At 47.6% G+C, this 24,868-nt stretch overlaps 1 protein-coding gene and 2 long non-coding RNA genes across 7 annotated transcripts in view; 2 read left to right on the top strand and 1 right to left on the bottom strand.

The window, feature by feature from the left end:
• TSPAN2 (tetraspanin 2) overlaps window positions 1-18,679 on the bottom strand; it is a 56,113-nt gene extending 37,434 nt beyond the window's left edge. For 3 of the 5 annotated variants that reach the window (XM_047083397.1, XM_047083398.1, XM_047083399.1), the window contains exons 1-2: window positions 18,556-18,679; window positions 2,836-2,938 (exon numbers count right to left, since the gene is read on the bottom strand). In XM_047083397.1, the coding sequence (XP_046939353.1) occupies window positions 2,836-2,938; window positions 18,556-18,624 (172 nt within the window). In that variant the 5' untranslated portion in view covers window positions 18,625-18,679. Of the gene's footprint in view, window positions 1-2,835; window positions 2,939-12,601; window positions 12,699-18,555 lie in introns of those variants that run through there. The other 2 variants (XM_047083401.1, XM_047083400.1) reach the window with 2 other exon arrangements.
• LOC124514953 (uncharacterized) overlaps window positions 1-24,868 on the top strand; it is a 131,299-nt gene that overhangs the window by 7,500 nt on the left and 98,931 nt on the right. Inside the window, exons 3-6 of the long non-coding RNA XR_006962701.1 lie at window positions 6,723-6,917; window positions 9,178-9,618; window positions 13,285-13,553; window positions 15,652-18,585. This is a non-coding gene — a long non-coding RNA (uncharacterized LOC124514953). The remainder of the gene's footprint in view (window positions 1-6,722; window positions 6,918-9,177; window positions 9,619-13,284; window positions 13,554-15,651; window positions 18,586-24,868) is intronic.
• LOC124514957 (uncharacterized) lies at window positions 18,861-23,811 on the top strand. Its single transcript, XR_006962704.1, has 3 exons — window positions 18,861-18,956; window positions 21,440-21,568; window positions 23,772-23,811. It is a non-coding gene; the product is annotated as an uncharacterized LOC124514957 (long non-coding RNA).

Raw genomic sequence — 24,868 nt, 5'->3', positions numbered from 1 at the left:
TACTGGCTTCAGAGTAGGGAGAGAAAATATTGTTGACCCTGGGCATCAGCTATAGTTGGTTGGAGGGGCTAGGTTAGGAAGACTGTGGTAAGAGAGCAGCCTGAACAATTAGCCATCACTTCCCCAGGAGAGGGAAATGGTGGATAACTGCTTGCCTTATGTTTGCCAGTGCTAATTCCGAGTCATGAGTAACGCTCTCCCTAACTCATTCAGTCTGTCTGAAACCCACCTGTCTTCCAAGGCCTCGTTCAAGCCCCCCTCCACCTGAGACTGTCCTGCCGGCCCCTAGTGCTTTCTCTCACTTCTTCTTCTTCTCCTCCTTTTTTAAGGTAAGCTCTAGGCCCAACGTGGAGCACACACTCATGAGCCTGAGATCAAGAGTAGCATGTTCTTCTGACTGGGTCGGCCAGGTGGCTATTAGAAGTGTCTCCTAAATCTGTGACGCTGGTTTCATGTGACTGCTAAAGTCACAGGCACATACACCACCACTGTTCCCACACAATCTTTTCTCTTTTTTTCGTCTTTTTTTTAGTAGGCTCTAAGCCCAATATGGGGTTTGAACCCATGACCCCGAGATCAAGGGTTGCATGCTCCCCTGACTGAGCCAGCCAGGCAGGCGCCCCTTCTACTTCCTAATTCAGTGGTTATGCTTGGGCCACTCGTTAGCACTTAAGTTTGCTTGTGATTGTTGTCTGCTGTTTATTACTGCACATGTCTGAGAGGCAAGAATCCCAGGATGACAGGATCAAACCACGCCGGCTAATCCAGAGGGTGCTGAGGTGTGACTATGCTGAACCGAGTCAGACATCCCGGGGAACAAGTATGAAATAAGCAGGTCCTGGACTACCAGCAGCATATGGGGGCTGGGGAGGGGGGAGGCAGGGAGATTCATTCCTTCTGCTCCCCTCCCCTGACTGTTTCTGCGCATCCCCGGGGAGGTGGCGCAGGACAAGGACAGGCCGAGCTTTGTCTTGGGGCACTGGGGCCTGCCCTGGGATGGAGACGAGGTTTTCAGAGCCAGGAGTGCCTCAAGGAGAAATATGTTAAATGTGCGTGCCGGCTCTGGACGGAAGGGTGTGCACTCCCTGGAAACCACGTGAGTGGAAAAGAGCGTTTCGGTGCTAAGCACGATGGCAGATTCCTCCGCTCCGTCCTTGGCACAAAACCCTGACTTTGTCCAAGGGTCAGAGGCCCTCCGGGGAGCCTGGGCCCCTTCCCAAGCCCAGGGTGCCTCCCTATTAGTCAGAGAGCCAGTCACAGTAGTTCTCTTCTCGGCTGTGATTGGCTTAGGCTGGAACACACGGTACAGTCCTGGCCAATAAGCTGCGAGGAGAGGTCTGCTGGGGGTCTTCTGACAAAGGTGGTATTCATCCCTAAAAGGGGCCACGCGAGGTGAAACTTCTTTTTTTTCTCTTTTGGAGGTTGCCGTATGAGGACATGAGACGTGGAGCCACAACGGCTGTCTTTTAAACCCGAGGGGAGGTGTCTGAGGTTATCCCAAGGACTGCCGGTGGAAAGACGGAAAAACCCTGGCTCCTTGATGACTTTGCTGGACCCAGAGCTAGCTCTGGAGACGAGACTCCCAACCGCCACTCTTCCCTCCCCACGTTTCATCAATTTCGATATACATTTTACATATTTACACTTTAATGTTTCTAAAATTAGCATGCATATTTTAGGGGCGGTCATGGCTGAATTGGCAGCATGTCTTCTTTCCCACCTCAAGGTGGAACTTAAAATAATTATGTGTTTTACAAAAGACTGCATCTAAGATTTGATGAATGTGGAGTGTCCTTACAGTTACCCGTCTTGTAGTAGGTTTTCTTGTTACTTGCTCCTGGGAGTATCCTCGCCGATCTGGCTACTCTCTGCAGGAGGAGGCAGTGTGCAAAAGGTGCCAGGAACAGGAGGTGACACAGCTGTGGGTGGCCCTTCCTGGTGTGGACTGAGCCTGGGTGCTCAGTCCCCTCGGCCCGGCAGTGGATGTTGCTCTTCTCCGTGCTGGGAGCAAAGGACTTGCACAGGGCCCTGCTTCTCCCCCAGCAACTGACGCGGACCGTGTGGCTGCTACAGACCGTGAAATGGCCAGTCACACGGGGCTATGACCTGCAGTGACAACGGTCTGGAGCTTTTTGAAGTCTAGAGTCTGGGTGCACGTGGCTGGAGAGTGAGGACATTCGCAGAAGAGGACGAGGAGTAGATCAGAGGGACTAAACCCGAGGAAATGCTCAGCCCCTATTACTGACCACACTGTCTCAGAACTGCAGGCTGCCCTCGCAGCCCTCATCCCTTTCCTCCTGCTGGGCGGGGGAGGCAGCCTCTTCCCTGGGTAGGGAGCCCTGCCTTCTACAGGCCCTAGTTAGGGATGGACTGAGCACCTCCAAACTTTGAGATGTCTCCTCACTTTGAATTGTGTCTCTCTTATGACAATTTAAAATAGCAGATCACACACAAAAAAACCTGACTCGGCAGGGATCCCATCAGCCCAGACAGACAAGAGGATGACTGATTTTGTGGCGCACCCACCTCATTCGGAGGGCAAGAGGCAACCTTCTAACTCTTTGGAAATGAGATGTGGCTGAGAGAAGCACAGTGGGTCGGTCCTGGTCCTCCCACACTGGTCTTTCTTGATCCATGTGAGGAACGGGCAGGGTAGGGGTGCAGGGTCCTCGCCTGCCATGGCCACATGGCCCCTGCACCCTCGGGGCCAGGTGGAGTCTACAGGGGCCAGGTTTTGCGTCCTCACTTCCCCTCCATAAGTCCAGGTGCGGGTTCTGCCCTAAGCCTCCGGGGCAGCTCTGGTAAAGCTTAGAGAAGCAAGCTGGGGTCACTCACCCATGTAGAAATACTCCGGGGACTTGTCCTCTGATGAGAAGTCCTTCATGGTGCCTCCAAACCGAAACCATAGTCCAAAACCAATGACGGCCGACCCTGCCAGCTGAAAGGGAAACAACCTGGTTTTTCAGGGAATGGAAAGGGATGGTGTACACATAATCTGGGAGTGGGCTGGGGGCACAGAGTGCTGAGGCTGGATGAGGGTATCCCTTCAGAAACCAGCCTGTCCGCCCTTCACGTTTCCTAGGGAAGATGAAACAATGTGCTCAAAGCCTCTCAGGTATCTGATGTGATACCAGAACTGGGATTTCCTGATTCCAAGCCCAGAGTTTTCCCCATTCTGCCAGGCTGCCCTGCGGTGACTGGGCATAACAGCACAGCCTGGGAGGCATCTCAAAAAGAATGTTCCAATCAAAGTCGCCCTGGAAGGCATCTACCCTCTGCCACATCGTCCCTTGCTGGGCAGTCCGCACCTCCTCACCGACATCACAGTGAAAGGGGACCGTCACCACAACAGCAAGCTGAGCTCTAAGACCTGGAAGAAACCCACTTTTCTCAACTGGAAGAAAGCACACCACCTCAGAACCCGCTTTCACCTCATGAGTGTGCAGTGCCCAGTTAGAAAGCTCTTTTAGAGGGATCTAGAACCCTGTCTCCACCAGGGCCTCTAGGATCACAGTACGGCCTGGGGATGGTTTTGCAGGCAGAGAGGGAGCTCGGCTGTTTTTTTGTTTTGTTTTGTTTTGGGTTTTTTTTTTTTTTCTTTTTGGTTGCTATTTTGAGTTTCCATGGAAAGTGAGAAAGGAAAAAATAATTTTCTGAAAAAGCACGGTCTGTGTACTGTGCGGCTCATGGAGAGGCCGTGTGGCTGGCGCAGGCAGCGGCTGGTAGACTCATTGCCTGCTTCCTCTCGGCCACTCCGAGGGCTTCTGTGAGGCTCCGCATCAACGCTGGGAGTCTTTCCTCCCGTCGCAGGACTGTCACAACTCCTGCCACAAACACCCATCTCGAATTGCGTCCTATCAGTCAATCAGCAGATACTCGCTGGGCACCTGCTGGGCTCGGAGGCTCGCGGGGAAGCAAGCAGATGTCAAGATCGCCTCCTGGGTCGGCCAACCCCTCTCGTTGGTGTGGGGGCGCCCGAGCCCATCATCACATGAGCAGTTCAGAGGCTGCTTCTGGCCCGACAGGGAAGAGCACACACACATACATGCTAGCAACAGGACAGGATGTGGTCAGGGCAGTAGAAGTTTTCCGAAGGAAAAGGGCATCAAAGTCAGGGTCAGACCAGAGCCCTTTGGATGCAGCATCCCTCCATTCGCAGGGCTGCTGCTAAAGGACCTGGTGCTCCCGTTTGGGGCTCTCTGGCTGGACTTATGTAAGGACTTTGTCCTTCCCTTGTCTCCAGGCCACTTCCCTCTGTGGCTGGCTTCTTCAGAAGAGCATGGGGAGTCAGAGGCGCTAGCGCTCCACCAGCTGGACTCTCTCATGTGGAATAAGTAAAAGTTTCCAGTACTTAGGGGAAAGCACTAATTGGATAATGTGAGGGACAGCTAAGGGAGCTGGAGTCGGCCAGCTTTTTATTTTTTTATTTTTTTTTTATAGCATTTATTCATTTTTGGAAGACGGAGAAAGACAGACCGTGAGCAGGGGAGGGGCAGAGAGAGAGGGAGACATAAGATCCCAAGCAGGCTCCAGGCTCTGAGCTGTCAGCACAGAGCCCGATGTGGGGCTCCAACTCCCAAGACCAAGAAAGACATCATGACCTGAGCTGAAGTCGGATGCTTGACCGACTGAGCCACCCCGGAGTCTGACAGCTTTAAAAGGGGTTTTGCATGTTTAAAAGGGTAGCATGGCATGGAAAAATATTGAAAGAAGTCATGCTAAAACAGTCACAGTATGTATCTTTGAAGGTGGGATTATGGGTGGCTTTTTTTTCCCACTCTACCATCTAAGTTGTGTGCATTAAGCATGTATTACTCCCGTAAGCTTAAAAAGGTTGTTTCTTTTCTTTCTTTCTTTTTTTTTTTTTAAAGCATTATAGGGTAGTTTATCTGCTCAACCCTGAAAGAGCGGGGAGGCTTTTCTTGGGCCGTGCTTTAGTTTGGGAGGGAACCAGCTTTGAGGTCATTGCTGTTCTGGTGTAGGAAAGAGAATGATGCCCTTGGGAGGACACTGTCCTAGAAGCTCCCCGAAGCTGCCTGGGACAGACGTGCCCAGCAAAGCCTCACAGGCAACCCTCCCATCTTGCCTCTGCGGCGACCTGATGGAAAGACAGTTTCCAAATACAAAGCAAAATCTATTGACAGAGGCGTCAGGCCAAAGGCCTGCAGCCACCAAGCAGACTGTGGAGGAGGTGACTGGTCCCAGGGACACCCCACCACGCGGCCACATTTTTGGCATGTCTGTACACAGACTTTAATTTATTGCTGTCTGGGATCACCCTCCCAGACGGAACACATTTGTCCACTTCTGGCACACATGTATTCACTGCATAATGGAAAATTAAAAGAGAAGTTGCAATTTAAAGCCACGGGGCAAGAAGAAAAAAATCTGGGCTTGCTCATCCACGCCCCCAACCCCAAACCACACGGGTTTCCTCCCAGGTCAAGGAAACTGTGGCTTAACTGAATGTCATCACTGTGTGGAGGGAATCCTCCCAGCACATAGCCACTGGCTGTGTCAGGAATACGTGGGTGAGGACCAGTCAGGCCTGAGGTTGCTCGTGACAACAGTGATCGCTGCTTTGGAAAGTGACATCAACACAGACCACGTAGCCCTTTGGTTTTTTTCAGACTCACCATTCCGGTAAGGCTCTTGTAATACTCCGATCACTGGACTCTGACTGATCTAACTCATGAATTAAATTGAAAAACTTCACCCCAATTCCAGTGCAGCCAGGGGCAAAGAGAGCAAGGCAGGTGTCAGTGAGTCCCCTTGCTCTGTGTGTCCCAAACCCGGGAAGAGACATCTCACTAAATGATGTGGGAGAAGACTTCAGGCCCACTAAGCTTAAATTTTAACCCCTTCTAGGCCCAAACCCTCCGTTTTCCCGCTCTTCTCCTTTTAATCTCAGCCGCAACATGCACCTCAGCCAGTGTTGGAACAAACAAGGAATGAGGCCGCCCTTTCCTTCTCTTGCCCCTGCCCTCACCTCCTTCCCCTTCCTCCCATCTTTCAAGGAATCAACTGCGGTCCCAGTGGGATGTGCTAGGCTTTAGGAAATCAATGCTGAAAGACAGGACTCACAGTCTCACATGGAAGATAATCCCATGAATGGACACATGCAACGTATGCAGGAAGTGTGCTCATGGGAGAGCGTCACACTGCCCTGGGGAGTCAGAGCAAAGCGTGACAACCGGTGTTCAGCAGAAGGCATTTTGATTTACACCTTGAAGAATGAGCTGGAAGTCACTGAGCCAGGGAGGACTGGAAGGGGGGAGCAAATATCAGGCAGAGGGAACAGCATGGGTAAGGCTTTCCTTCCTTACCTGGAACCTGTGTTGGGCAGAGAGAGAAATCTGGGGCTGGAAAAGCACATTGGGGCAGACCATGCATGGCCCATGGCTTCTACTTAGCTTGCTGCCATCTTGGAAAGCCCATGGCAGGGCCTTGAGGGGAGGGGAGACGGGAGCTACTCATTTTGATGGAACAATCAGGAGCATGAGTGCTTCCTCATGCCAGACAGTGAGAAGCCAGAGATAAAGACCCGATGGCTGAAGGAGGGAGCAGGGACACTAGAGAGTGGATGTAGTTGAGTGGTGAGGACCACAAAGGATCCACTCTCCTAACTAAAGAACTTTCCTGAGGGCTGCCCCTGTGTCCAGGACTCGTACCAATCCTCATGCCTCTGGAGTAATTCTCACTAGAGATGTTGTTTTTTCTAGGAATGGATGTTTTCCTACAGCAGCATGAGTGGGACTTTGATGTTGGTCACTTAAACATTTATTGAACATCTATTGTGAGCCAGGAGCCAAAGATTCATAGGAAAGGAAGACCCAGTTCCTTCTCAGGAGGATCTCAGGGGCTCATGGAGAAGCTGGTTTCCACTGGGTAGTCCACAACAGACACAAACCTTGCAGGTAAGAATTCAATCACAGAACCAGCCCACGAGAAGATGCCAGATATCATTATCCTTTGTGTCACATTTCTTTTCTGAGGATGAACTGTGCATTACGAACTCAGAGAATGTGATGAAACAGAATTTTGAGGGCAAATGTGTGCCCACCATTTAAAAAGAGGACAGGAATCAAATAGGGGAAAAAAGGTAACAGTGAAGGGAACAGTGACATATACATCCATGTCATTAAATAGGGGGTCACCAGATACAACTATATTATGCATCTTCACAGGCAAGTGGTTTCAGTATCTAACCATACTCCAGAGCGTTTGCAGGACACAAAGTTGCAAATTGTAAGCATATGTCTTTAGAGAAGGCAGTTTGTGTTCTAAAACTGAAGTAGCAGCGGAGAGGTCTCCAGACCTGCTCAGAAAGCATTTAAGAAAGTGGACGAGCAAAAAGTTTCCTTTAAGGAATGGCTATCTGTCAGAAACAGATCATCTGGCACAAAGCAGAACTTGTCAAAGGATTTCAATTTTATTTTGCTGTATTTATTTCTACTTTCCTAGGATTGCTGATGAAATGTTCCATCTTGAGGACATATTTTTTTCACTTAAAGAAAACAAAAATTTCATGGATCACAAACATGGTTCTTTGGAAGGCACTAAGTTGGAAAGCGGGCTGTGCTGAGATGCGGAAATGCAAAGATCACTCCCCAGACCCTGGTGCCCGGGGCTGCCCAGCTTCCCTCCTGCACCCACACCCACACCCAGAGGCGGCCAGCCAAACCTTGATCATAAAAAGCAAATACATGCTACTCTGCTATCTGATAACTAAACCCAGCAGAAAGCCCCCTATTTGGGTAAAAAAAGCTTCACTTGGGGAAGTTCTCAGTACATATTTTTTCACCTATATGGGAGACACAGTTTCAATTCCTCCTCACACTTGAGGGCCTCCGCTTACTCTCTTGCTGTTTCTTTAGCTTAGAAAGCTCTCCTCCCCTCTCCTCCCCTCCCCCTCCCCTGAGCTCCCCAACTTGCCCCCCATCCCCACCCCCAGCTATCAGCTCTCTTGTCACTTCCTCTGGGAAACCTACGCTGGCCTGCATATGTATTTTTCTTCATGTCTCATGTAACCACTTCTATTTAAATATTTCTGGAATTCAGAGGTGCCTGGGTAGCTCAGTTGGTTAAGTGCCTGACTCTTGATTTTGGCTCAAGTCAATGATCTCACAGTCTTGGGATCGAGCCTCGTGTGTGGTCTCTGCTGACATGGCGGGGCCTGCTTGGGATTCTCTGTCTCTCTCCCTCTTTCTCTCTGCCCGTCCCCGCTCTGTCTCTCTCAAAATAAATAAACATTAAAAACATAATCCGTTGTAAATATTTCTGGCATTGAAAAAAACTAAGGCCTGAGGTGCATGAGGGTAGGGACAGGGTGTATGTTGATTTACCCCTCAGCCTTGTAGAGCAGGCTCCCAACAGACATCTGTTAAGTGCAAGAGTGGAGAGCCTTCACAAGGTTACCATTTAGGCTGTGCTGTGGACTGAACTGTGTCCTCCACCACCACCCAGATTCATATGCTGAAGCCCTACCCGCAGTGTGATGATATTTGGAGGTGCGGCCTTTGAGGGATGATTAGGTTTAGATGGGGTCATGATGGTGAGAGCCCCATGATGGGATTCCTTTATAAGAGACCCTAGAGCCTGCACTCTCCCTCTCTGTCTCTGTCTCTCTCTCTCTCTCTGCCATGTGAGGACACAGTGAGAAGGCAGCCATCTGATTTCCAGGAAGAAAGCTTTCACCAAGAGCCCAATCGGCCAATACCTTGATCTTGACTTTCCAAGCCTCCAGAATTGTAAGAAATAAATTTCTGTTGTTTAAGCCAATCTATGGTATTTTTTTTATGGCAACCTGACTTGACTAAGACAGGCTGACAGGAATGATTGCCCCCCAAGGGAATGCTTTGCAAAATACTATTTTCAAAAACATCTGAGCCTGGGAAACACTGTGCAGACACCTTGGAAGGCACTGTGTGAACACACTGCTGAATATACTCAGCAAAACACTTTCCCACAGAAAACCAAAACAAAATCAGCGCAGGTAGTCATCCACTTCCGTGTTTCCTAAGCCTGTGCGGACGTGTGCTGTCCCCTCATGCGTGGACACAGGGTACATCTCCACATGCCTTTTACAGGCAGGGACATATGAATGCAATTAGAGCAGCAATCAAGGACTCGAATGAAAGACTGAACCAAAGAAATTTTGTATTCTTGCTTCTCCAGGGTGAACCCCATGTGCGCCCACAACCCAACTCATCTGCAAATCTCTTCTTTGGGATGAAGTCATGCAAAGCTGGAAATGACACTTGAACCCCAGAGTTTCCATTAAAAGCTTTTAAGCTCAGGGGCAGTTCTCATCCCGGATGGAATCACGTAATGAGCACTCACAGTTTTGATGTGATTGCAAACCACATTATGATACCATAAGGGTAATGGAGTTTCATCCTTTCAGCAGGCAAACGTCAGAAGCACATTTGCTCTGGACGGTGACACTAATTTTCTTAAGGAGGAAAGCCAGCTCCCAAGATTTTCATCCCCTTATTCAGTGAAAGGAGGCAGACAGCACTTTCTCAAAATCGAGGATTTTGTCAGAAGAAACCCAAGAGCCAAAGGCCACAGGAGATCTGAGGAAGCTCGCTGCCTTTGCCCTGACATCCGGAGCAGGTGAGGTGTAAAGGGGAGGCAGGGCTGCAGCAGTGTATGTTAGCTTGGAAACGTGCCGGTTAGATACCAGGGTTTCTGATTTTCCCTATTATTTTTCTCATAACGGTTTCATTAGAACAAGCTCGTGCTTCAGAAATTCCCGAAAGACTGCCTCCGGGTAAGGATATATTTTAAAACCAATCCATGTTGAATTCTCTGCACTGATGGTAATGTTCTGCAATCAACATCGCGACAGAATCAGGAGCATGTCCTCTCTGGAAAGAATGCCGGGTTATAGATTTGAGCCAAACACACCTTCTTGTGCTTGTTTAGGTCATTAGGAAGTTAACTTGTGTGGCTCAACCGGCATGGCATTGCGTGGGAGGCAGTGTGGAAGTGCTGGGTCACCCCAGGGACAGGAGAAGGAAACTAACCTGGGGTGGAGCTTTCCTCCACCCCAAAGCAGATACAAGACAGGTGCTGGAAAGTGTGTTGCATTTACTCAGTAGTTCTACACAACACCTTGTCTCTAAAGAGATACAGGGCAAAGGAGGTGGGGGGGGAAAGATCAGCAAGGATTAGGAGAAAGGTGATGGCCGTATAGTTGTCTTTGACAGCAACACAAATATGACAGACTGCTGGCTAATGATTCCAGTGAGCAGATGGCTTCATCAAGGGAAGATCAAATACAGAACTAACATCCAACCCACCAAGTCACTGAAGTGAATGAAATCCGCCGTCTGCCTTAGCTCACCTAGCGGATGACTTCCCAGGAGCACAGTAATGGCCTTTTCTACATCCTCTGACTTCCTCCTTACAACACCTGGCTGGCTCTTATCCCAGGCTCGCCCTCTGAGTAGACATATACCTTGAGGGCTCCAATGCCTACTGTGATATCTCATCTGTATCAAGCTTTATATGAGCAAAGACTGGGCATGAAGCAATATTTGTTTTAGAGCCTAATATCTTTCAAGGTATCTCAAGAATTATTCTTGAGATACATAGGATTCTTAAATATCAATCAATGATAATGCTCTCCATCCAGTTTTAGATGGTACAGAGAAACAACAGGAGGAAATAAACGTTTCAGGTAGAACTCAGGTCAGACTGGAACAAGCCTAAAAGCTTTGGTTTATTAAAAAGTTAGCTTGGATGGAATCCCGGAGAAATCCTGAAAGTCCAGCTTGGTGTTCTAGAGAGCTTTTACTTAACAGCAATTTTGCCAGAAGCCATTTGTGCCATGAAGTCAGACAGCGCTGGGGCATTAACAGGGGACCGGACAGATTTGAGCGTGTGCAGGGAGAGCAAATGGGCTTCCTGGCTGAGTGACAGCAACTTTCAGGGCACCAGGCCCTGCTCCACAGGGGGCTTTGCCATCCTCGCCCAACTTCCGTGCCCCAGTTTATAAGCTGACTCTTTCCCAACCACCATTACAATGGGGAGGACGGGGCTTGGCACGCACTTGGGAACACTGCCAACGATTCTTCTTGAAAATTCTACCGCTTCTGAGTATTCTGACTGCATAGCGATGCCCTCAGGCTGGATCATAACAAAAACATCCACCATATAGTGCTGCAGTGTCGACAGGAGGAGGTTCTAGGCATCCTAGATTGGAATCAGGCTCTGTCACTTACTAGTCTGTGATCTTGAGCAAGACACCTGATCCCTCTAACCCTCAGCTTCCTCATCTGCAAAGTGGAGGTAATAACAGTGCCTCCCTAAGAGGTTAAATGAGTTCACGGTTCACACTTAGGAGAGGGAGTGAGTGTTAGGAGTGGGAGTGGCACTTAGTGTCATTATGGTGGTAGACGTGCTAATGTTACTACATACAGTCAAACTGAAAACTGAATCCTACTCAAGGTAGGAAACACCAGTCCCATAGTACCAATAACTAAGTCTTCTGCTACCTGTCTCCCCTCACTTTTATTTTAGCTCTATGCTCTTTCCAGGATAGCTAGAATCCCCTTGAGTTTTCTCAATCATCCGATACTCCAGACGTCAGTGCCCCTTTCTAAAAACTATACTTCCCCTCTCTCTTTAGTTTTATAAGACCTAATGAGAGATAAACAGAAAAAATGGTGTAGAGAGAACGAATAACTATACTTAGGCTAGAGCTATCCAATAGAACTTTTCCCAGTGATGTGAATATAGATGTTCCCTCTCTGTGCTATCCAGTATTGTAGCCACTAGCCCCCTATGGTTATCAAGCACTTGACATGGGGCTACTGTGACTGGGGAGCTGAATATTAAGTCTCTTTTAATACTAACTAATTTAAATCTGAGTCGCCGCATATGATTAGTAGCACGGTCACCATACTGGAATGCACACGTTCATCACAGCTCCAACCTTCTCTCCTGCTGGTCTGCAGACTTAGAGTGGTTGACACCAGAGAGTCTGGGGCCACACACGGGAACCCAGCTCTGTCGCTGGCTGGCTCGGAGTCCCCGCCAAGTCTCTTAAAGTGTCTGCACCTCTGTCTCCTCCTGTGCAAACTAGGGGTAACAATAGCTGCTATTTCGGAGATTGGAGTGAGGATTTAAGGAGCTAATGTAGAAAATGCGCTCAGGAAAGCAGTGGCACACAGCTTACATTTATATAATGCTTACTATTCTTCCTCAAGGTTTTGCTCCTGAAATTAAGTTTAAAAACTATCTCTTGATACATATATACCCTTTCTCGATTCCCATCTTGCTTTTCCTCTGTCTTAAACTGACCAGTCATGTTCTCAACCTCTCTCCTGCCTCTCATATACTGGACCTGACTCTCGGCTTCCACATCTGTAAAATGGGGATAATTACATTATGTCATGGGCCCGTTGCAATGTGTGATCAAATGGGATAAGGCATGTGAAAGCATTTTGTAAACTAAAACATCATATGAATGTTAATTAGCATTATTATTTTTGTGTCCAATTAAATCCAAAAAGGATGAAAAAGGCCGGCCAAGGTAACCCTTACTCATCTGTAAGATATGCTCTCAGCCAATCGGATATTCTCATTTTACCTGCTTCTTCCTCAATTCCTTCTCCGAATTCTTTAGCAACCATGACGTGATTTGCCTCAGTGGTCAGTACAGCATCACTTACTTCAGGAGAACAGCCCTGTTTGTGATGTTAATGGTCAATATTAACATAGGGGATGGAGGTTATGTTCTTTATTGTCACACATGGTTGGAGACATAAGGATATTGCATGCATGTTCTAGAATTGCACAGTGAAATGAAGTGAACAATGGACACATGGTCACTGGGTAATTCTAGAAACCATCAAGTCTTAATGTGAAAAAAAAAAAAAGTCTTTTAAGAGAAATGCCATAAGGAAGCCAAAACAAAGGGTACTCTCTGCCCCGTTCAGAAATGAAAGCCACCAGTAGGTCTTTGACCTCTTCAGGCCACATCTAAACCAAAGTGTATTCCCTAGATCAGTAGCATCAGCATCACTGGGAGGCTTGTTAGAGATGCAGACCTACTGAGCAAAGTGGATATTTGGACAAGATCTTCCAATGATTTGCAGACACACTGAAGTTAGAGGGGCGGCAATCACCAAAGGCTTTCCCATCGCTTCTCAAAGCCTTCCCCTTGGTAGTAGAGAGGGAGAGCAGGGCACAAACAGGCAGCCCTTGTGCTGCCATCAGTGAACGTAGTCCTGTTGGCCAGAGCTTTGCCAGTGACCGCTGAACCTCTTCTAGGTGCGGAGAGACAAAGGAGGATCCCAGCAAGAAACAGTCACTGCCCTCGAGGAGCAAAGACACTAGAGAGGAAATAAGCCACAGTGAAAGGGAAAATGGAGCGCTAACATAGAAGCATGAGTGTCTCAAGGTCAAGGACTGTGTCTTAATCATTTTTGAATGCCCAAGCACTTGGCAGGGTGCTGGGCACACAGTAGGTCGTCAGCATATGTCTCCTGAATAACTACAGAGGAGGACATCTGTCCTTTGGACTCCGTGCCTTTCGGAAGGTATGAAACTCTTGCCCTTTTAGTTGGTCAGGTTGGACCTAGGCCACCTATCTGTCACTTCTCTTTACCTTTATGAACCTCTTGGATTCTGGTTTCTACTTGTACTTCTAATGCTTAAATATGACTGCTGATAATAACTTATGTTATTGAGTATTACCTATGCACACATACTATACTTACTATTTTGCCTATAGTAACTCATTTTATCTGCACAAAAATCACAGATGGATGTTGGTACTCAATTATGTCTATTTTATAGATGAGAAAACTGAGGCTCAAAGAGGTTGAACAACTTGTCCAAGGTCCCCTAGTTAGTAAATAATACAGGCAAGAACAACCCCAGGCAGTGTGATGCCAGTATCCACCTTCCTGGCTTTGAGTTCCTGGATTTGAATGGCCATACTGCCTGGACCTGTCCAAGGTCGACCCGACTACTGGCACTATACCTCTAGCCTCCACACACTGGCCCTGTCATAGACTCCTTGCCCCCTCCAGCAACGCTAGGCCCCTCTTGTCCACGTTAGGGGAGGCTGGCCTCCACTGCTATCTTCCCCCCCTAGACAGAAATCAGAAACAAAGACTATCCTACAAGAAGGCCAAGGAAATTCCTGTCTGCCTTCTGGGGTGGTCTAGCTTTTGGGTGGACTCCAAAGAATACTTTCTTCAGGTATTTTTCTAAACCAGTGTTCTGAGCAGGTGGTAGCTCTGAAGTCGCTGTTTGAATTCAACTTGACAAAGTGGAGGAGGCAACCTGTGTAAGCTTCAGTAGGGTCAAATATGTTTTACTCCCCAGCCCACGGGACACAGTCTTTCCCAACAGCACCTGCTAGACATCACCGACTGAAACCCCAAAGCTGCATGAATAGTGGTGAGAAGGAAAGGAGAGAAACTTCAGACAAGCCATATATGGCATGTGACTTTCAACAATGAGCAGTCCTGCTTCCTGTCGGTCGCTAACACCAAGTTGCTCGGTATAGCACAATGATAGGAAAACGCTGAGCGTACAACAATAAACCAAGGAATAAACAGCGCCCAGGTTTTTCTTGAAACCAACATATGCAGTGTGGTGGACTGTGGTGTTTTGTTTATATTGCTATGCAACAGAAGAAAAAAATAAAGGTGATTTCAGTGAAAGGCATGGGAATATACTGTGCTATCTGATTGCAGTGTCCGAATTTAGACATGACAGATGTTGGGAGGGGTTCCATGTTAGACATTGACCATGATAACAGACATGAATTTGGTGGGGTTCGTGGCTAGGCTGTACTTCTGTTTTTAAAAATTCAGTGGTGAATACAGTCAGCGGCCCTGGGCCAGGCAGTGCTGTGCTGGCTCTGGCAGGATCTAGCTGAATGTTTATAAAATCAGGAGCACAGCCTGGGGAGGCTTACTTAAACCAAACTGCCAGAGGAGGCTGCAAATTGATTTGTCAAATTGCAGATCACAGAACACACCCACCCCTACCTCCTTGCCTGCCTTCTGTTGAAGGCCTGATAGGAAAGAGAGTGTAGTCCCCGAGGGGGACCTTCTATCTCAGAGGGGCAGACACCCAAACATCCAACAGTGTGTGGCAATATTACACTTGAATATCACAGTTAAAGCCCAGCCTTCCAGGAAAACTGGCCCCCACCCTCTGCCCATTCCCCAACCTCCCCACAAACCCCTCCAACTTCAGAAACGAGGGTGGGGCTTTTCTGGAATCAGGTTCCCTCAGTTACAGTGAAGGTAGACATCTAGATAATTTATCCCAAATACTCATTTTCCCCTAAGTCATTATGTACTGGTTTCAGCTGGCCGTTTCCCTGTGGTTGTGCGTGTAGAGGACCTGGGAAGGCCTCTTGTAACTGCTGCTGCTCCGAGACCCACAGTCCCCACCCTCCCATGGAGTTGGGAGAGAGGAAGACCCCATACCACCCGCACCCATCCCTGCCCCTGTCCTGGGCTCAATCTGCCCAAGAGAGAACAAATTGGCAGGTAATGAGCGGGAAGAGATAGGCTCAGTCATCCAGATAAAGTCGATCATTGATTATCTGTGCAAACTGGAAAGGTTATTTGTACCACGTCCTCTAACCTGCAGATTCATGAATTCATTCTACAGACTATTCACTGAGCGGCTCCTGCGTGCTGGGTTCTGTTCTAGGCACTGGAGGTGCAACTGTGAACAAGACATAAAAACAAAACAAACAAACAAAAAACTCCTGCTCTCCGAGCACTCCGAGTTCTAGCGCTCCAAATTCGTGAGTACGAATTGAGAAGATAACATGTAGTTATCCTAAAACAAAGACAAGCTGCAAGCCATTTGGCAAACATACAGGCTATTCCCCCAAATTACGGGACTCGGGAAAGAGAGCTAATTTTTATTGAATGCTTCCTGTCTGCACTAATAACAACGCTTTTTGAGCACTTACTACGTACTAGACTCAAAGGAAGAGGAGGTCAGGCGCTTTACACATTTCCTTTTAATCCTCTTGACAACCCCGTTACCTCAATAGTATGGACGAGAAAACAGACTCCTAGAGATGAGAATAGCTTACTCAAGCACACTCTGCCTGGGATCTCTGCACTCAAGCCTGACCCCTTTGTCAGACTGGATGGTGGCATCGCTCCCTTGCCTTGCCTACCTTCATTCAACAGTCCTTCGGGGTTCAGCTTAAGCACCCTATTCTTCAGGACAAGAGTCCTGACTCCTCACTATTGCTGTGATCCTTTCTCTGAACTCCTTAATTAGATCATACATATAAAAGGTCACGACTAACCCCAGTAGCTAACACATGGTAGACGCTCAAACATCACTTCGTTCCTACTTCCCTTCTTTACTGTGCTTATGGCCAGAAGTGTGAACTTTTCGCTTGATTATATACTTATTAACTTGTTGTTCTATATGCATTGGGCTTGTTTCCTTAACAACATTAGCAAACTTAGGTAACAGCATTTTATATTGACAAATTATACATATTAATTTATATTTATATGTGATAAATGAGCTTTATAATACTTATTTAATAATTGTTTAACAGTGGTTCTCAAACTCAAGCATGCATCAGAATTACCTAGAAGGCTTGCTAAAATAGATTGCTGGGTCCCTCCCCCAGAGTTCCTGCTTCAGCAGGCCTAGAATGGAGCTGAGAATATGCATTTCTGACAAGTTCTAAGGAAATGCTGATGCTGCTGGTCTAGGAACCACTCTTTCAGAACCCCTGCTTAGGAGTGTGATGTACCACAGTGCTTAGGAGTTCGAGTCCTGCCTCTGCCACTCACTAGCTATTTGACCTTGGGCAAGTCAACCTATTTGAGCCTCTTTCTTCAACTGTAAAAATGGGGATAGCAATATTATACACGTGAGGACTGTTGTGAGGATTAAGTGTAATAATGAATGCAATGTGCTTAGCACTGTCCCTGACACACAGAAAACATTCAAGAAATGCTTCCTCTTATCCCTGGAAGGGCTGGCATAACATCAGGCACTAAGTAAGCACTGAGCCCAGCCCGAGAATTCCTTCTAAGGCTGATATGAAACTTGTTTTGAATTTGTAAGCAGCGAGAGCGAAGGGTGTCACCCAAGCATGACATCTATAATTAACAGCTTTTGAAATTAAGCCACACTATTAAAAAGCACAACATAAAGGGCCTTTAGAAATGTCCCTCCCTACAGCAGGCTGAGTGTAAATGCCTGGGATACAAAAACCATGTGTATTTTTAAAATTCAGGGGCTGTCTTTGGGGTGCCTCCTTCACACCTTCCCCTGCTGCAGGATGCTGAGCCTGGTAACTTGTCTTCTGAGAGGATGCAGTTGCTGAAGTCACCCAGCCATCTGGGCTAATGGGTTGGCAGACATGAGCAGAGCCCATCACTCAATAATTAATTAGTTGCAGCCATGGGAAGACCGACTCCCCAGAGCCCATAGGACAATCACCATCCTCTTCCTTCCTGGCTGTTTCAAAGCACCCGGGCCACTGCTGCTCCCCCCCCCCCCCACCCAACCCACCACCCCAGCTTTAAGAACCTGTTCACCCAAAACAAGATTTTTATTTTCCCCCAGGGTCTAACTGAGCAGTTATACCGACCAACAGTTTCTTGAGAAAGCCCAAGCAGGAACGTGCAGAGAAAACAATTTTTAGACCTTGTCCTCCAGGGCCTGAGACAGGATAGCCGGGGATCTAGGGATGGTCTGGCCTTAACCTCGTCCCAATAATATAGGAGACCAGGGGCATGGCCCTGTCTCTCTGTGAACCACTAATCCGGGGAATGCTGGTTCAATGCAAAGTTGAATGAGATCATCTGTGGTATTTAGCAGAGGCTGCGGGCTAGGGGTTGTGGGGAGATGCCGATGCCCTTTGCAAGCCCCTCTCTTCCGTCCATACGCTTCGCAGAAGAGCACCACCACCCCCTCCCAGCCCGTGGTACCCTCTTCTAACACCCAGAATAAGGACGACCCCCCCCTCCATACCATTTTCACTCCTACCCCCAATTTCCTAAACAAAACCATCCTCGCCAGGTGGTGTCTCCACACACGCCCTTTGGGGCACCACCCCCCCCCCCCCGGCAGCCCCCTCCTGGGCCCGGAGAGGGGGGGGGTTCTCTTCCAGCGCCCTGGCCAGGCCCCCCGCTGCGGTAGAAAGGGAGAGCAAGAAGGGGTGAGTGCGCTGAAGGCTGGGGGGACCCAGTCCTCAGGAGGTGAGGTGAGGAGGGGCTGGTGTCCCCGCATCTGGAGTCACCAGCTGAGGCAGAGGTTCCTCAAAGGTAAGATCCACAAGGTGTCCCCCCCCTTCTCACCGTTTCTTGTTGCTCAACCTCTCCCTCCCTCTGTGCTTCCTTCCCCTCCATCCCTCCCCTTTTATTTCCCCCTCCCTCTTTGTCTGCCTCTTCCACACCTCTGCCTGTTTGAACACCCAGCCTTCAGGAGCCCGGCTCGGACGCCGCAAAGGCCAGCTCCCCGGGGACCCTGGCCCCGCGCCCCCGCCCGGCCCCTCCCCTGCCCGGCCCTCCGGGCTCCGGGTCTCACCCAGAAGAGCAGGTTGAAGCCGAGCAGCAGGTACTTGATGCATCGCAGGCCCCCGCGGAAGCGCCCCATGCTGCGGCCCCGGCGGCGGGATCCCGAGTCCCCAGGCCCGCGCTCGGAGCGCCGGGAGCGGCGGGAGCCGGCGGGGAGGGGGCGGAGCGCGAGGGACCGTGGGCGGGGCCTGCGGGGGGCGGGGCGGCGGGGCGGGGCCTGCGCCCGGCGCGGGGCTGGAGCGGGCCCTATGGGACCCCGAGAGACTGGCGTGGGGTGGGGGCGCAGAGGGGGCGGAGAGCCGAAGGCCGGAAGGACGCGTCCTCCGCTGTGCCCCCGCAGCGCGGGACCTTCCCTCGGTTGCGGGGCGCCGCGGGCGCAGCGCTGTCGGTGCTTCCGCGGGCATCTGACGGGTAGGAGCGTCCGCTGGGGACCGGAGACCCATTTAATCAGCGCCCTGTGCAGAGACTCATTTGAGGCCTGCGGTGGCGGTTGAGAATGAGGACGCGGCCCCGGTGGCTGTGGAAACCTAGGAAGGTGGCCTCGGGCAGAAGAGAAAAGTAGGACCCGGGGCCGCCCTGAAGCTGGCAGTACCCGGGCTGTGCTCCCCCGGCGCCGGGCGAGCGCACCGGCCGCGGGGCCCCTTCTGGGGATCCCCCCGCTTCGGTCGCTCCCGCACTCCTCCGAGAACTCTTACCTTAATAGGCAAGAACTGGCAGAAGGCGCGGGATGCGGTTACCCTGCGCCCTGATGGCTCCCCACCCTGCCCCTTCTGCACTGAGCGGGGGAGTCAGTCAGACCCCTCGGGTCCCGCTGGATTCGACTGGTGGGAGGGCTTCGAAAGGAATTCAGATCCTGGGGTATTAATTGTGATGGGGACACGGGAGAAAAAGGGGGGGGCGGGTTTTGTGTTGCTGTTTTATTAAGTTAGGCTGCTGGCAGGGAAACCAGGCTCCCGCTCCCATTGACTAAGAGTCTGCAATATGTGGTGCCAGACGGTATGGGGGCGACAAGAAAGTGTAAAATCCAGGAATCCTGAGCATCAATTCAGCAAAACTTGAAGTGCCAATTATAGGCTAGGCATAGTAGCAAGCCCCAGGGACTCAACAATGAGACAGCCAGGCCTGGCAGTATCTTCTCTGGTGGTAGAGAGACATCTGTAAGCACATAGTTACAGCAAGATGGGGAAGTTGGGCAAGGTGCTGGCCAGCAGAGCTGGACCTCACCTCATTAGAGAGGGAAGACTTTACAGAGGAGAGTGGGCCTGACCTGGTCTCCAAGAATGAGGTGAGCACAAAGGAAGAGCGGTCCAGGCAGATGGGACAGCATGTACAAAACCACAGGGCTGGAGAGACCAAAGTCCCTCCCCCCACACACACGACCTCCAACTACGAGAAATGTAGTTAGCTCAAGTGGAACAGACAGGAGGTGAATCTGGGAGGTGGTGGGCATAGCTCTCAGCTGACAAAGGTCCAAAAGTATCCTTGGGTCTCAGTTTCTTCATTTGCAACATGGAGATCATAGCACCTGCTTCGTAGAGTTGTGAGGATTCAGTTACTCTTTGTAAAGTGCCTAGAACAGTGCCTGGCACAGAGTAAGTACTCTCTAAAGCTAAGCTATCACCGCATCACACTCTTATCAATCAACCGGTTTCTACCATGTTGCCATCTTTGCCTCCATCTGTGTCTTTGGACATTTGTTTGAATAGTGAATTTTATTTATGGAAATGAGTAAGAAGCCAGAAAAATAAAAGTGCTGATTCTGGTAATAAGTCTCAAATAGTGCAATAGAGACAAAGATGTGAGTCATTAGGTATGCAGAAAGAGGCAAATAGCTTCCATCAATCACTGTTCTAGGTCTCTCATTTCTGCTCTATTATGAAGGAAAAGAACTAAAGGGTAGGGTCTCGTACCTAGTGGGCATTCAATAAATCTGAACTGAATGAACAGCAATGATATATTTTAAATATATTGTTGAATTTTAAGTCTCTAAGACAAAATGCATTTAGAGATGATATATTCAAAACTCTTGAGAACAGAACCCTTATAATAACATGTACATGTATTATTCCTTCATACTATGATTTTAGCTCACATGTATTAGAGACAGATGGTTCCTTACCTAGCATAACAGGTTTAGATTTTGAATATCGACTTTCCCAGCTCCCCCCTCCCCATCTATAAAGTTGTGTCTTAGGGGAGCTGACCCTTGACAGGACTGGGGCACCCTGACTGATAACACATTTGCAAGAATCCATTATTATACGAAAACGGGGGGGCTACAATACATGACATACTCAGGAAGTTAGCTTTTAAACTAGGTGTCATGCAAAGCCACAGACAAGATCTAGGCAGGCGATAAGATGGTTAGATGTCTATTTTTAGAATGGTCAAGCTGGGGCCACATGGAAGATGGTTTAAAGTTAAGACTTGAGACTAAGCAGTTCAGGGAAGAAATGAGAACTTGAACCAAGACAGTGGCAGTGGATATAGGAAGGAGGCTCAGATCTGAGAGAGACTCAAAGACTGAGAAAAGATCAAGACTGTGAATATGAGGAGTAGAGACGAAAGAAAGGTAAGGATGATTCCTGGGCTCCTTACTTGGGTAATTAATCAGATCCAGGGACCATCAATTCAGAGAGGGAGTATAGGAGGTGGAACAGGTTTGGGGGAGAATGTTATATATGCTGTAGCTGGGCTTTCCTGTCACCCAATCCTACATCCAGTTTAGAGGACAGGGAAGCTGGGTACCTGCCTCCTGGTTTCCTTTGCAGTTCTGATTAATGGTATTCATGTGGAAGGCTGCTGGAGGCTTCTGGAAAATCTGAAGTTGTGTTAATAAAAGTTCAATTGTCACTGGCATTGCTTCCTTCCCCTTTTTCCTATCTTGAACTCAGACATGATGCCTGGAACAGTAGAACACTTTGTGGCTATGAGGAAAGGCCAAGTGAATGGCAGACCTGCCAGGAGATCGTTGAGTTGCTGAGCCAACGCCAGCAGCCGTCCACCTCCAGATCTCTTGTTATGTAAGAAAAATCGCCCTCGTTTTGTTTGTTACATTCTGTCACTTGATGATATTTCTAACTGACACAGGAAGACAGTAAATTCATATTTGGATCTGTTGAGTTTTAGATCTGATGGGAAATCCAGATGGAGTGGTCCAGGAGAAGATGGAAAGATTATTGGGATTCTGGAGAGAGGTTTGGGCTGTTGAAGTTAGAGGTTCGGGCTGTTGAAGTTAGAGATTCATTAGCAAATGGTGCTAATAGAAACCAGTGGTCTCAAACTTTTGCCCACATGTCCCTCAAAGAATTATGAAAAAAATATTCTCATTTGTGCACTTTGCCCAATATTTTACTGTGAATATTTTCAACATACAGAAAAGTTGAAATACTTGAGCAGTGAGCAACATACACACACCACCTAGATTCTCCCATAAACATTTTGCTTTAGTTACATTACTTATCTCTACATCTGTCCATTTTCAATCCATTTTATTTTTTGTACATTTCCAAATACATGTTTGACACCAATACATTTCACCTCTAAATTTTTTGGCATGCATGACACTACCTATATTAGTAGTTTTTCTTTTTTGCTTGAAGTAAAATTTGCCTCAGTGAAATGTACACATTTTTAAGTACCCCATTCGATGATGTTTGACAAATGCTTTTGCGTTTATAACAAAGAGGTCCCTTGAACTCTTTTGCAGTCAGTCTGTGCCCCCGTCCCTTCTAGAGGCAACCGCTGTTCTGATTTTTTCATGATAGATTAATTTTCCCTCTTCTGTAACATCATATAAATGGAATTTTACAGTATTTACCCTCACATTTTTAAAATTTTATTAGTATTTTAAATGTTTATTTACTTTTGAGAGAGAGAGAGACAGAGCGCGAGTAGGGGAGGAGCAGAGAGAGAAGGAGACACAGAATCCGAAGCAGGTTCCAGGCTCTGAGCTGTCAGCACAGAGCCTGATGCGGGGCTTGAACTCACGAACTGTGAGATCATGACCTCACCTGAAGTCAGACGCCTAACAGACTGAGCCACCCAGGTGTCCCATACCCTCACATATTTTTAAGTTGACATATAAATTTCTTTATTATAAGTTAGAATATTTGCAAAAGATGTCATTTCTAATGTATTTTAAATATCTACATAAAAAACGGTCACATCCCTCATTTTAATGCATCCACTAGAAACTTAGTGCCAGTGTCATTTGCTACCGACCATCACCCACTTCTTTTTATGTCTCAGGTTTAACACTTGAAATGACAATATGAAATGTTTCATCAGGTCTAGTGCATGACAATCTCTCAATTTTTAAATTAATTCAGAAGACTTAATTCAAGATAAATTTTTATTGAGGTGCAATTGACATACATGAGTTTCAAGTATACAACATAAAGATTCAATATTTTTACATATTCATCATCCATTTAAAAAATGTATAAACAAGCTCATCTTCAACAGAGTAAAGGTTTCACAACTTTCCTTTTTCTCCTTGAACTTGTATTTCCATTCTATCTTTCCATGCGATGTAATCCTAAAGTAATTTTTATGCTTGAAAGATTTTTCTTGAATGTGCTTTTATACTTGTCTGAGCAAATATTACTATATGTTTATTAAAAGAAATTTTGCCTCCTGAGACCCTAAGGCTCTAAGTGTTAATTAATTTATTCTCGCTTGAGCTATCATTAATTATTCTTAGTACACAATTGATTACTGATTAACACACAATTATAGTTTAAATACACAATCATTAAGCACAAACGTAAAATATTACTGGAACTGCATCTTTTAATGAGGTTGGGGGGGGGCTGGGATTTTTCTCCTACTAGTTTACCTATCCACGGATGAATATTCCTTATTGCTAGAACAGCACAGGGCTCAGCATAAATTGTCTTAATATTTTTCCTTGCTTTGATATTAATGCTGAGAAACACTGGTTGGATAAATAAGTGAATGAGGATGGAAGAAGTTGTTATAGCAACTGCCAATTAGTTCTTCAACCCCCTTCTGAATTATAAGCCCCAATTCACATATAGATGTATCATCAAAAACTATCATCAAATGATCAATATGCTGACAACTCCATTTGGTCTTTCTTCAATTTTATTTATTTTACTTTTTTATTTTTTATTTTATTTATTTATTTATTTATTTATTTATTTATTTATTTATTTGAAATTAAGAGGTTTTTTTTTTAATGTTTATTTATTTTTGAGACAGACAGAGACAGAGCATGAACAGGGGAGGGTCAGAGAGAGGGAGACACAGAATCTGAAACAGGCTCCAGGCTCTGAGCTGTCAGCACAGAGCCCGACGCGGGGCTCGAACTCACGGACTGCGAGATCATGACCTGAGCCGAAGTCGACCGCTTAACCGACCGAGCCACCCAGGTACCCCATTATTTTACTTTTTTAGATGTTTATTTACTTTTGAGAGAGAGAGAGAGAGCAGGGCAGAGAGAGAGGGAGAGAGAGAGAATATCAAACAGGCTCCACACTGTCAGTACAGAGCCCAGTGAAGGGCTTGAACTCACAAACCGTGAGATCATGACCTGAGCCGAAATCAAGAGTTGGACGCTTAACCGACTGAGCCACCCGGGTGCCCCAATATTTTTATTTTATTTTTTAATGTTTATTTATTTTTGAGAGAGAGAGAGCATGAGCGGGGGACAGGCAGAGAGAGAGAGGGAGGGAGACACAGAATCTGAAGCAGGCTCCAGGCTCTGAGCTGTAATCACAAAGCCCCACAGGGGGCTCAGACCAACGAACCACGAGATCATGACCTGAGCTGACTGAGCCACCCAGGAGCCCCTGTTCAATTTTATTGAAAGCAGGATTGGAACCCTTCTAACTTACAAGAGCATTTATTACCCATATTATAGTCATTCACTATATTATAGTCCTTGTAGGTAGTCTCAGTACCTATGGCATTTTTTTTTAATTGAAGTTTAGTCAACACACAATCTTATATTGCTTTCAGGTGTACAACATAGTCATGTGACAAGTCTAACCGTGATGCCATGCTCACCACAAGTGTAGCTACTGTCTGTCACCATACAACGTTATTACAATACCATTGACTGACTATATTCCCTCTGCTGTATCTTTCATGCTGTGACTTATTCATTCCATAACTGGAAGCCTGTACCTCCCACTCCCCTTCACCCATTTTACCTATCCCCCAACCCCTTCCCCTCTGGCAGCCATCAGGTTGTTCTTTCCTACAGCAACTTTTCAAGTTGCTGGCCCAGAGATTTTTACATAAACTCTGAAGAAATGTGCCCTTATCAGATTTAGGATGAGCAAGAAGGAACTTAT

This window comes from Lynx rufus, unplaced genomic scaffold, assembly GCF_022079265.1.
Source record: "Lynx rufus isolate CCGP_SWC_20201006 ecotype Redwood Valley unplaced genomic scaffold, mLynRuf1.p SCAF_2, whole genome shotgun sequence".
NCBI lineage: Eukaryota > Metazoa > Chordata > Mammalia > Carnivora > Felidae > Lynx > Lynx rufus.
The sequence above is the reverse complement of the archived record's forward strand: the minus strand, read 5'-3'. Positions and strand labels throughout refer to the sequence as shown.